This window comes from Phyllostomus discolor, chromosome 4 (genome assembly GCF_004126475.2).
Source record: "Phyllostomus discolor isolate MPI-MPIP mPhyDis1 chromosome 4, mPhyDis1.pri.v3, whole genome shotgun sequence".
Lineage (NCBI taxonomy): Eukaryota > Metazoa > Chordata > Mammalia > Chiroptera > Phyllostomidae > Phyllostomus > Phyllostomus discolor.
This window is the reverse complement of record NC_040906.2, coordinates 148,245,622-148,258,751: the sequence shown is the minus strand read 5'-3', so window position 1 is coordinate 148,258,751 and position 13,130 is coordinate 148,245,622. Positions and strand designations below refer to the sequence as shown.

At 33.7% G+C, this 13,130-nt stretch overlaps 1 protein-coding gene across 6 annotated transcripts in view; it reads left to right on the top strand.

The window, feature by feature from the left end:
- Positions 1–13,130, top strand: part of SNX14 (sorting nexin 14) — a 93,413-nt gene that overhangs the window by 27,957 nt on the left and 52,326 nt on the right. For all 6 annotated transcript variants that reach the window (XM_028508588.2, XM_028508589.2, XM_028508590.2 and 3 more), the window contains 2 exons: positions 3,624–3,708; positions 10,286–10,442. In XM_028508588.2, coding sequence (XP_028364389.1) covers positions 3,624–3,708; positions 10,286–10,442 — 242 coding nt within the window. The remainder of the gene's footprint in view (positions 1–3,623; positions 3,709–10,285; positions 10,443–13,130) is intronic.

Genomic DNA, 13,130 nt, shown 5'->3' with positions numbered 1-13,130 from the left:
TAACGTTGGAAGTCACTCTGGGAATCTCTGATAAAAGATTTAAAATGTTATATTCCCACATTTAATTCTATTTTTTAATAATTTAAAGAAATAATCAGAGTTTATATAAAAATATATGTCAAGAATTCATTTCAGTATAATGAAAAACTATTTATTTAATGATAGGATTGTTGGTTATTTAGTGTAATACCTGCCAACTATAGAATCTTATCCAGTCATGAAAAATCATTCTATAGAGTAGTACTTATTTCCATGGGAAAATTACCTTATGTAGTTAAGGGGAATGGACTGGAAGATAATACATGAAGCATTTTTCCATTTTGAAAACAAAGCCCACATATGAAAGCTTGTTAATATTGTATATTAAGGTCATACATATCCTTATCACTGTTAACTTTTATTATGGTGGTAATTTGATGCTGTTATTTGGTTCTTTCCATGAATTTCTTTCTGTTCACCATTGTTACTGCATTGTGCATTTGTTATTTTTGTAGATAGGCAAATGTTGATAAACATTAATCATACTATTTTTAAAAAGGTTCTGAGATAATAGTAAATAATTTAATAGTAGACAATTTAAGTGGAATAAAAGATTTAGTAAGAAATATCGATTGATTATAAAATAGTTAAACTGTAACTTAGAGTAAGTCAATAAAATGAATTGATCAAAAAGCTGATTCATTACAGTGAATCACCAATAGGTATTAATAGAAGAACTCTGCTACATTAGGTTTTGAGATAGCTTAGTGATTTTTAAAATCATAGTACCTCATACTTGGAGTATGCTGTATGTATTTTTTTTTTGGTAACAATTTTATTGAGATACACTTTATATGCCTTACGATTCACTCATTTAAGGTGTACAACTCAATGGTTTTTAGAATATTCCCAGAGTTATGCAGTCATCACCACAGTCAATTTTAGAACATTTATATCACCCCCAAAGAAACCTCATACCCTTCAGTCATAAGCCCCCTCTCCCTCATCTCTTTAGCCTTAGCCCATCACCGTTCTGTTTTCTTTTTATGTAGATATGTCCATTCTGGACATTTCATATAAATGACCACATACAATCTGTGGCCTTTTATGACTCGTTACTTTTACTTAGCATAATGTTTTTAAGGTTAATTAATATTGTAGCATGTATCAGTACCTCATTCTTTTTAATGTCTGAATAACATCTCATTGTATGAATATGTCACATTTTGTTTATTCATCCATCAGTTGATGGACCTGTAGATTGTTTTCACTTTTTCGCTGTTATGAATAATGGTGCCATAGCATTTCTATACAAGTTTTTCTTGGGTAGGGTGGGGGGAGATACATGTTTTTATTTGTTTTATCTACATACTTACGATTTTAATTGCTGGGTCAAATGGTAACTATTTAACTTTTTGAGAAACTGCCAGACTGCTTTCCAAAGTGACTGTATCGTTTTACAATCCCACTAGCAGTGTTTTAGGGTTCTGATTTCTCCACATTCTTGCCAGAACTAGTTGTTATCTCACTTTTTGGTTCTAACCGTAGTAGTGGGTTGTAAAGCAGTCTCTCATTGCAGTTTTAATTTGCATTTCCCTGCTAATGATGTTGAACAACTCTTCATTTACTTATTAGCCATTTGTGTATCAGTTTTTTTTACAAATGTCTATTCAAATGCTTTGCCCATTTTAACTGAGTTTTTTGTCTTTTTATTATTGAGTTGTAAGTGTTCATTATATATTAATTTATCAGGTGTATAATTTGCAAATATATTTTTAAAGATTTTATTTATTTTTAGAGAGAGGGGAAGGGAAGGAGAAAGAGAGGGAGAAAAACATCAATGTGTGGTTGCCTCTTGCATGCACTGGGACCTGGCTTGCAACCCAGGCATGTGCCCTGACTGGGAATTGAATTGGCGACCCTTTGGTTCACAGGCCAGCACTCAATCTACTGAGCCATACCAGCCAGGGCTGCAAATATTGTTTGAGTTGTTATGCTGTGTATTCTTTCTTTTATTTTGTCTGTATCACTATCCTGGGAAATAAATGGGTCATTATCATACTCATTTTTATAAAAAGTTAGTAACTTTGTCCAAGTGCCATAGATAGTTAATGGACAAAGGATTAGTCCTGAGCCATCATATTCTTAGTACAGTGTTCTATCCTCATACCATTGACTGAATAGTATAAATTGGCAGTTTGGGGATAATGAAAACAATGAATTATTTAAGGTCAACACTTTTTGTGTGTTTGTTTTTAATTAAAATTGAATGACAAACCCCTTATTTTACCATTTTGATTTTGAACTGAAGTCTTTAAAATGCAACTTACATGTGAAAATTTTCATGTGCCTTAGAAGACAAGATTTTATAAAATGTTTGAAAGCTAAAACATGTTGTTTATCTGATAAATATGAGAATAATTTATAATCATTGAGTACCAAGAGGCCAGAGAAAAATGAAGAGTAATGTTGTTATGCAACAAGGCATACTACTAGCAAAAATGACCCCTCTTACTGAAAGTGATCTTATATAGCCCTGGCTGGTATGGCTCAGTGGGTTGAGTGCCAGTCTGTGAACCAAAGGGTCATAGGTTCGATTCCCAGTCAGGGCACATGCCTGAGTTGCAGGCCAGGTCCCCAAATGGGGGTGTGTGAGAGGCAACTGATCTATATATCTCTAGCATATCAAGAGTTTCTCTCTTTTTCTCCTTCCCTTCTCCTCTCTCTAAAAATAAATTGAAAAAAAAATCTAAAAAAAAAAGAAAGTGATCTTATGTAGGTAAAAGATATATGTAAACTGCTTTGGATTTTATTATTAAATCCCTAAAAATTGGGAGTTTATGATCCATCATGCTTATTAGATTTATCACCTTGTGATTTTTTCCTCTTTAATATATAATTTTAAAATAATGAAAAGTTTACAAAACTTAATACTGTTGTGATGAAATTTTCTCATCATGCTTTTGATAAAGGGGTAATGTTGAGTTTGGTAATGGAAGATAAGTCTATCAAATGTCAAAGTCCAGTAAACATGCTTTTTGGTGATTTATTTTATTTGCAGTTTATTTTTTAGTTACTTTTTTTTGTTTCTTTTATGTGTGTTCATATAAGCCCTCAACACTTTCTCGCTAAACTATCATAGTCACTACAGTTTCCAGCCTTTAAATTGAAAAATGTCTATGGGGAATGATGAAACTTAATATTATTGTTAATAGAAAGCTTTCATATATCTTAAAACCAGGATTTAGCTTGTCAGCTGAATGAAAAAGTTCATTTACAGGTAACCTTAGTAAACAAGTTTATAGCCTCAAAGGGATAATAAGTTACTTGAGATTTTTCTTTGCATACATTTAAAGCACATTAAAGAAATGTCATGAATACAGATATTTTGTAAGAAAAATTTGGTTTACAAGTTATGCACATTATGGTATTTTTATTACTGTGGTAGAAAAAATCTCTGAAGTTATAGTTAGTATGATCTAAGAATATAAAGTGCTTTTTAAATTGTTTTTAAAAGATTTCAAATAATACCTCTAATTTTTAAGACCATATGTTCCAATATTTTAAATGTATATTTTGTTCTTGCCATTATAACCTAGTGATAATTACTTTAAAAGTTTTATTTTAATGTTGAATTCTTTTAGGTGGATATTCCATCTATTATAACCAAGAAACTATTAAAAGCAGCAATGAAGCATATAGAGGTGATAGTTAAAGCCAGTCAGAAAGGTAATACAGTTTTCTACTACAGAGTTTGAGTGATTTTGTTTTTATACACCAACTTTCACCTTAAATATCTAAGTATGAGTACTAGTACATTAATTGATACATTCACAAATACTGTGAGAGTATTTTTAACCTGAAATATTTTAATAGTTTGTTAACCATATAAGTGATTGTGAAAATTCAAGAATCTATGAAAATTAAAGTACACTTTACTTTATATATTGTTGATTACTCTTGTATTTTTTTGAATGATAGTCTGTTGCCTTCATTACTTCTTCTGAGGTTTATCTCACATCTCTTTCTCCTTTCTCCTTAATGATTTCACAGTTTTGAGCTATCTCATGTATTGCCTATCCTATATATTACTATTGTGTTGATTTCACAATTCTTATATGTTACCTTCCTACTAAACAAAAACGAATGACTGCTGTAGAGTCTAAACTGTATTTTTAAACCCTTTTCTATCTGATCAAATATTTTGATCTACTCTTGTTTCACTGTGTATTATGCTTTAGCCAGGATGACCTATTTGCAGTTTCTCATGTGTGTCTTGCCCTTTATACAGTCATGATTTACACGTCGCAGGTGTTTGGCATTTTTTTTTTTCTGACTGATGAGTAAAATCTCATTTAGGACTTTCATTGCTCTCAGATTAAGCTGAAATGTTCCTTTTTAACAAAGTAGTTTCATGCTATATACTTAATTCTTTGCCAAACTGAGTTTCTTTGTATTTGCATTTGGTATTCTTTGTCAGTGTTTTCCCAGTGTTTTCTGCATAATGCTATTCTTTTTCTTTAAAAAAAATTTTTTTTAAAGACTTTGTTTATTTTTACAGAGTAGGGGAAAAGAGGGAGAAGGAGTAGGAGAGAAACATTGATGTGTGAGAGCTATATCAATGGGTTGCTCTTGCAAACCCGCAACTGGGGACCCCACCTGCAGCCCAGGCATGTGCCCTGCCTGACTGGGAATCGAACCAGTTACCATTTGGTTCACAGGTTGGCACTCAGTCAACTGAGCCACTGAGCCACATCAGCCAGGGCCAGAATACTATTCTATGCAAGATGACCATGTAGAAGAGGTTTCATGGTCATATTTTCTATAAATTACTACATATTATATTCCCCTTCTGGAAATTCCCAGTAAGTACTAGCATACCAAACTCTCTGAGTAGTCCTGCAGCAAAGAAATAGCTTTAACTTTAATTCAGCACATCCCAAAGTTATTTGAGCATGAAACCAATTTATCCTCCTTCATAATATCAATGAATATAATCAGAATACCTTTGGGAAAATTATGTACAAGGCAGAGTTGAAATTAAATTATTAGTTTATTCTTTGGTATGAATCATTCCTCAAGTGTGAGAAACATTTCTAATTATATATTTCTTTCTTTTTTTTTAAAGATTTTATTTATTTATTTATTTATTTTTAGAGAGGGAAGGGGGAGAGAGAGAGAGAGAGAGAGAGAGAGAGGGAGGGAGGGAGGGAGGGAGAGAGAGACAGGCATCAATGTGTGGTTGCTGAGGGTTATGGCCTGCAACCCAGGAATGTACCCTGGCTGGGAATCGAACCTGGGACACTTTAGTTCCCAGCCTGCGCTCAATTCACTGAGCTATGCCAGCCAGGGCTTCTAATTATATATTTAAACATATTTTCTGTGTTCACCTTACAATGTTATAACAAGTAAACATAGTTTTACATCAACATAATTAAAAAGTGGAATAGTGTGAATATGTAATTGTTAAGTTTAAAAAATGAACATTTAAAATTATTGTTGTTACTGGTAAAAACACATTAGAAGAAGATAGTAACTTTGTTGTAGCCATTCTGTTAAAGTTACTTTACTGTTAAAGAAATAGGAAAAGTGGTTTTTTTATTAGTTAATATTATTCTTTAGAGAGGTTTTTTTAAATCCTCACCTGAAGATATGTTTATTGATGAGAGAGAGAAAGAGAGAGAGAGAGACAGAGAGAGAGAGAGAGAGAAAGAGAGAGAGTGAGAGAGAGAGAGAGAGAGAGAGACAGAGAGAGAGAGGGAAACATCGATGTGAGGGAGAAACATCAGTTGGTTGCCTCCCATTTGTATCCTGTCTGGGGAACGAACCCACATCCTAGTTATGTGCCCAACTGGGAATCAAGCTTGCAACTTTTTGGTGTATGGGACAATGGCTCCAACCAACTGAACCACCCAGCCAGGACTAGAGAAGTTTTAAGTTTACAGCAAAATTGAGCATAAAGTATAGAGTTCCCATGTATTTCCTCCATCAACCTATTATTAATATCTTGTGTTAGTTGCTACATTTATTACAGTTGATGTACTAATGATACATCATTATTAACTGAAGTCTATAGTTTTCATTAGGGTTTGCTCTTTTTGTGGTGTATTCTATGGGTTTTAACATATGCATAATGCCATCTATCCACCATTACAATATCATACTGAATAGTTTTACTGTCCTAAAAATTCCTTGTGTTTCCCCTACTCATCCCTCCTCCCCTTTCTTCATGAACCCCCAGCAACCATTGATCTTTTTTACTGTCTCTACAGTTTTGCCTTTTCCAGAATGTCATATAGTTGGAATCATATGATAGTCTTTTTGGACTTGCTTCTTTCATTTAGAAATATGCATTTAAGGTTCCATGTATTTCCATGGCCTAATAGCTCATTTCTCTTTATTGGTCATATTCTATTGTATAGACATTTTATTCATTTACTCAACTATTGAAGTACATCTTGGTTGCTTCCAAATTTTGGCAATTATGAATAAAGACATAAACATTTGTGTGTAGGTTTTTGTATAGGAGAAGTTTTTTGAATATATTTTTTATTTTGTTCTAAAGACAGACACTTTGAACTTAGACTATGAGTAAATGGAGTCATCTTTTTATTTTTAGCTGAATTGGTAAGTTTAATAAAATCCCCAAATTATATTGTCTCTATGGGAGTGATGTTTCCTATTTATAGATAGACCAGTTTGAGATTTATTGTTGAGTCTTTGCAAGGTAGGTGTTGCTAGTATGCTGCTATTCATGTAAAAAATGGTCCTCAATTTTAAAAAATCACCATTAAATCTAGATTGGATTCATTAATAACATTCTAATTACTGAAATTCTTAAGGACTGTTATTTTATTTAAAGGTCCTGGTGTTCAAATATGACAGTAAATTAGATAAAATTGCAAAAATGGTTTTCAGATTTTTGATTTTTCATTTCTTTAGTGCATAAATTAGTTCTCTAAATTCGTTGGCCCCACAGTTGTCTATAACTCAGGATATAATTTAGGGTTCATCTCTTCATTCATATTCATCCTCTCTTGGTGTTCTCTCCTTAATCTGCTTCTTGAGAATAGGGATTACACAGGGTGGGATGGAAGTATTGGGTTGGCCAAAAAATCTGATACGTTTTTTCCTTAAAACAAAAGACACGTTTTTCATTTTCACCAATAACTTTAATGGATTTGGATTATTTTGAGTATATTGGCTATCTCCTGCTATTAGTTTCTAGTGTGTAGAGGCCAGGGGTACTGCTAAACATTTTCTAATGCATAAGACAACCCCGCAGCAAAGAATTATTTGGCCAAAATGTCAATAGGACCAAGAAGCTTCACAAACCACCTTTGATACATGTGATCAGTCACAGCACTTTCTCCATACACTGCACAAATCTTTTTTTGTATTTCAATTGCATTTTTACCTTTCTTGAAATAATAAAGCATAATACACCTAAAATGTTGTGTTTTCCTCCATCTCTAATATTAAAATGGCTACATAAAACTTCACTAGTTTTGTTAAGTTTTTTTTTAAATGCATGCTGATATGACAGCTGTCCCAATACAGTCTAACAAAATTGTTTAGAATAAAGTTAAAGACAACTAAGTGCTACTAGAGCCATAGTATGGAAAACATGTAATGGACTTTTGGGCCAATCCAATAGGTTTACAGTTGTTCTTATGGCACATAATACAATAGTAAATAATAATACAAAACTAAACACTGTGTTTTGCATACTCACAACTGTAAACCTACTCTGCCCCACCCTATATTGATGTTTTCTATTTATGTATGTACTTCCATGGCCCTTAGAAATAATGAATAGCCCTGGTTGATGTGGATGGAGTGCTGGCCTGTGAACCAAGGGGTCACCAGTTCAATTCCCAGTCAGGGCACATGCCTGGGTTGTGGGCTGGGTCCCCAGTTGGGGGGCACATGAGAGGCAACCACACATTGATGCTTCTCTCCCCCTCTTTCTCCTTCCCTTCCCCTCTCTCTAAAAATAAATAAGTAAATAACATCTTTAAAAAAAAGAAATAATGAATATATGTGTGTATGTGTGTATATATTTAGCATTGATTTAATTTAAATTCAATAAATAATTATGCAGAAAGATTCAGTCTTTCATCCTGAAGGTGTCTCTTTGTCATAGATTCTAAGGGTGTTTCCTTTTGTGATGTAAAAATTGCTGACTGACCTGGCTGGCATAGCTCAGTGGATTGAGCGCGGGCTGGGAACCAACGTGTCCCAGGTTCAATTCCCAGCCAGGGTACATTCCTGGGTTGCAGGCCAGAACCCCCAGCAATCACACATTGATATTTCTCTCTCTCTCTCTCTTTCTCTCTCTCCCCCCTCCCTTCCCTCTCTAAAAATAAATAAATAAAATCTTTAAAAAAAAAAATTGCTGACTGGTTAGGCAGTAGATATACTGGTGAATAGTGGGGATAAATACATGCTCAGTTTTCCAGCATCTATATTTTGCTTATACTCTCAGTTAAAGTTTCTTTCCCCCTGTATATTCTTTTAATCTTTTGCCTGATTCCTTTATGTTTTCATTACCTTGAACTGTAAAAATCTCTCATGTATGACAGATATTGAATAAATTCCAATCTAGTGATTTGTTTATTATATATGAATGCTTAATCACATCAGATATTATAATTACTTACACACTTTTCAATGACATCTTTTCAGCATTCATAAGTATTCAATAACTATTGATGTGGAAACTGAGGCTCAAGGGATTATATATCATTTGTTCAAGATCATATCAGTAAAGAAGTTGAGCTTAGGTTTCGCATAACTTAGGCTTCTTATTTTATTTTTAGATTATTTTTCCCTTTTAAATATTTTATTGTTCAATACCAATATTTTATTGGTATTACAGTTATACCAATTTTTCTCTTTTGCCTCTCTGCACCCCTCCTGTCCCTCATTCTCACAGTCAACCCCCTCACCATTCATTGTCTGTGATCAGGGGACTTGCATATGTTCTTTGACTATTCCCTTCACTTTCTTTCAACCTTCCCTCTCCCCTCATACAGCTGTTAGTCTGTTCCGTGTTTCTAAAGCATAGCTTAGTTTTCTTATTTTAAATCCCTGCTAATAACATAAATTTTGAAAAGACCAGCACCCCAAATTCTTGGAAAATGCTTGCACATATTTGCATAATTATAAAATAAAATGCATGTCTTGTAAAAACTGTCCTTCTTTGCCACTCCTGCTTTTGTAACTCTGGTATAGCTAACCTTCCTCTGTCTACTTATTACTTACATTATTATGTATATGTTGGCTTTTTAAGTAAATGTGCTTGCATTCTCTTTCATTAAAAAATAGGAGTAAATAGTAAAAAATAAATGCTTTTGAATTAGGGTTAAGATTTTCTTCAAGACTCCATGATTTTAAAACTTGGCACGACCTGCAGATAGGGGAAAGCATGACTTGTTTTTCTCTTAGGCTTTTGAGGGCTGTAAAAAGGAGGAGCAATACTATTACTTTTAAGTTTTAAAATACTAGTTTAGTGCTTTTAAGAAAACTTTGTTAATATAACTTTTATCATAAGTCAATATCAACATTTATTAAGTAATCTATCTTTGTGGAGTTCTACCATATACAGTTCCTCTGTACCTCTTTTGTCCTTATATTCTGGGCATATTCAACCAGGGAAGCCATTTTCTTTTTTATTGTAGTTGCTTAAAAGAGTTACCCAAATGATTTTGGTGTGAAAATAGAGACAAGAATTTGAAGAGGGGTTTTGTCCATGTATGAAGGACACATGGACAAAACCAAAGAGGGGCAGGATCAAGGGTGGAAAGTGGGGCTGGCTGGGGTGGAGGGGATTGGTGGGAGGAAATTGGAGTCAACCGTACTGGAACAACAATAAAAACATGAATAAAAAAACAAATGAACAAACAGACAAAAAGAAGGCGTTTTTTTTTTTTTTTTTGTATTTGCAGAGGATATACATTTCATAACAAAAGCTTTGTGTATGCTAGAAGATGTTTTCTGTAGTTTTTTCTACTTTAAAAAAATACTTGCTTTTGTTTACTCTAATTTGTAAAGTAGTGACATCAGTTCAAATTCTTGTTTGCCAAGGGGGAAAAGGTGTTTTATTATAAAATTTTAAAACTTCTAGACAAGAGGAAAAATTACTTTTTTATATTCTGTTTGTGAAAAGTTTCCCAGTAAAATACATAATGAAAAGAAAGGAGGGTTAGGAAAAGAATGACTAAAATGTTTGTTAGTGGAAATGGCCAAGTTGTTTAATGTTGTTTAAATTTTTTTCAATATTTATTTTTATTTGTATTTATAGTGGAAAATACAGAGTTTTTACAGCAAGCTGCTTTAGAAGAATATGGTCCAGAGCTTCATGTGGCCTTGAGGAGTCGAAGAGATGAATTACACTATTTAAGGAAACTTACTGAACTACTTTTTCCTTATGTTTTGCCTCCTAAAGCAACAGACTGCAGGTATAAATACACCGGAAAATGTCAGAGCAGTGTTTGCATACCATGCCATATGAATATTGCTATTCTTGATCATAGTAGGATAACACTAAAACTTGAGGTTTCTAAATGCTATTTAGGTGCTGAATATTCATGATGTGTTGTATTGCTTAGAATTTTTTTGAAATTGATCCAGGGGAATCAGATAAATAGGAAATAAAATTAATTTTCTTAAAAAAAATTTTAAATTGCCCTGGCTGGTGTAGCTCAGTGGATTGAGCGCAGGCTGTGAACCAAAGCATCTCAGGTTCGATTCCCAGTCAGGGCACATGCCTGGGTTGCAGGCCACGGCCCCCAGCAACTGCGCATTGATGTTTCTCTCTCTCTTTCTCCCTCCCTTCCCTCTCTAAAAATAAATAAATAAAATCTTAAAAAAAATTTTAAAAATTTATTTATTGATTTTAGAGAAAGAAGAAGGTTGGGAGAGAGAGAGAGAAAGAGAAAGAAAGGCCCTGGCTGGTATGGCTCAGTGGATTGAGTGCTGGCCTGCAAACTAAAGGTCACTGGTTCAGTTCACAGTCAGGATGCATGCCTGGGTTGTGGGCCAGGTCCCCAGTAGGGGTGTGCAAGAGGCAACCACACAGTGATGTTTCTTTCTTTCCCTCTCTTTCTCCCTCCCCTCTCTCTAAAAATTAATAAAAAACAAACAAACAAATAAATAAAAAGAAAGAGAAAGAAAGACACATGAATTTGTTGCTCCACCTACTTATGCATTCATTTATTGATCCTTGTATGTGTCCTGACTGGGGATCCAACCAGCAACCTTGGCATATGGGAATGATGCTATAACCAACTGAACTACCTGGCTAGGGTTAAAATTACTTTTCTTATTTGAGATCATTATACTTTGTTACTTTCTTGGTGTTCCATTTCATTTCATTTCATTTCATTCTGTTCTGTTTATTTTATTTTATTTGTTTTTTTATTATTTATTTTTTTATTGTTCAAGTATAGTTGTCTCCATTTTCCCCTTACCACGTCCCCCTGCCCCATCCCTCCCTGCCTCCCAACCTCAATCTTACCCCCTTTGGCTTTGGGCAAAGGACCTGAACTGACACTTCTCTAGGGAGGACATACAGAGGGCCCAGAGACATATGAAAGGATGCTCAGCATTACTAGCCATCAGAGAGATGCAGAATATTTTTAAATTTTTATTTATTTATTTTCTTTTTATTGAATTTATTGAGATGACATTGATTAATAAAATTATGTAGGTTTTAGGTATACAGTTCTTTAATATATCATCTGTATATGTGTGTTCCCACCCCACCCCAGGTTAAGTCTCCTTCCATCACCATTTATTCCCCCTGTACCCTCTTCTACCTCCCCCTACTCCACTTTCCCTCTGGTAATCACATTGTCTGTATCTATGAGTTCTTTCTTTATCTTTTTTATTTATATATTTTTTGCTTAATACCTTCACCTATTTCATCCAGCCCCAATCCCCTCCCTTCTGATAGCTGTCAGCATGTTCTCTCTGAATCTGTTTCTATTTTGTTAGTTTATTTTCTTCATTAGATTCCACATATGCATGAAATCATATGATACTTGTCTTTCTCTGACTGGTTTATTTCACTTAGCATAATGCTCTCCAGATCTATTTGTGCTGTTGTAAGACTTCCTTCCTTTTTATAGCTAAGTAGTATTCCATTGTGTAAATGTAACACTGCTTTTTTATCCACTCATCTACTGATGGGTACCTGGGCTGCGTCCAGATCTTGGCTATTGTAAATAATGCTGCAATGAACATGAGTCTGCATATATTCTTTTGAATTAGTGTTTTGGGTTTCTTTGGATATATTCCCAGAAGTAGAATTACTGGGTTATAAGGCAGTTTCAATTTTAATTTTTTGAGGTAACTATACACTGTTTTCCACAGTGGCTGTACCAGTCTGCATTCCCACCAGTAGTGCATAAGGGTTCTCTTCTCTCCACATCCTTGCCAACACTTACTTGTTGATTTATTGATGATAGCCATTCTGACAGGTGTGAGGTGATATCTCATTGTGTTTTTAATTTGCATTTCCCTGATAATTAGTGCCATTGAGCATCTTTTTATATGTCCTCTTTGGAGAAGTTTTTATTTAGGTCCTTTGCCCATTTTCCAGTTGGAGTGTTTTTTTGTTTTTGGTGTTGAGTTTTACAAGTTCTTTATTAATTTTAGATATTAATTCCTTATCAGATGTATTGGCAAATATGTTCTCACATTCAGTAGGTTATTTTTCATGTTGTTGATTTCCTTTGCTATACAAAAACTTTTTAGTAGATATAGTCCCATTTATTTATTTTTTGTTTTATTTCCCTTGCCTGAGGCAATATATCAGAAAAAATATTGTTATGAGAAATGTCTGAGATTGGCGTTCCTTTTTAAAGTTATGTACATTATGACAGAAACAATTTGAACAAATGATACAGACAAATTTGGGGTTTAAGTTATTCACCTGGGGAGAATAGTTAGCTGTCATTTGGTCCTTTCTCCCTTGTTTTGACAGGAGCATGTTTAGATTATTCCATAAACTTACCTCATTGCTCTTACCCTAATAATCCTGGAAGGAGAAACCATGACTTATTTTTTCTGATGCACTATAAATATTACATTATTTTATTTTAACTTTTTTATTTAAAAAAATTAAAAAATTTTATTCCAATACT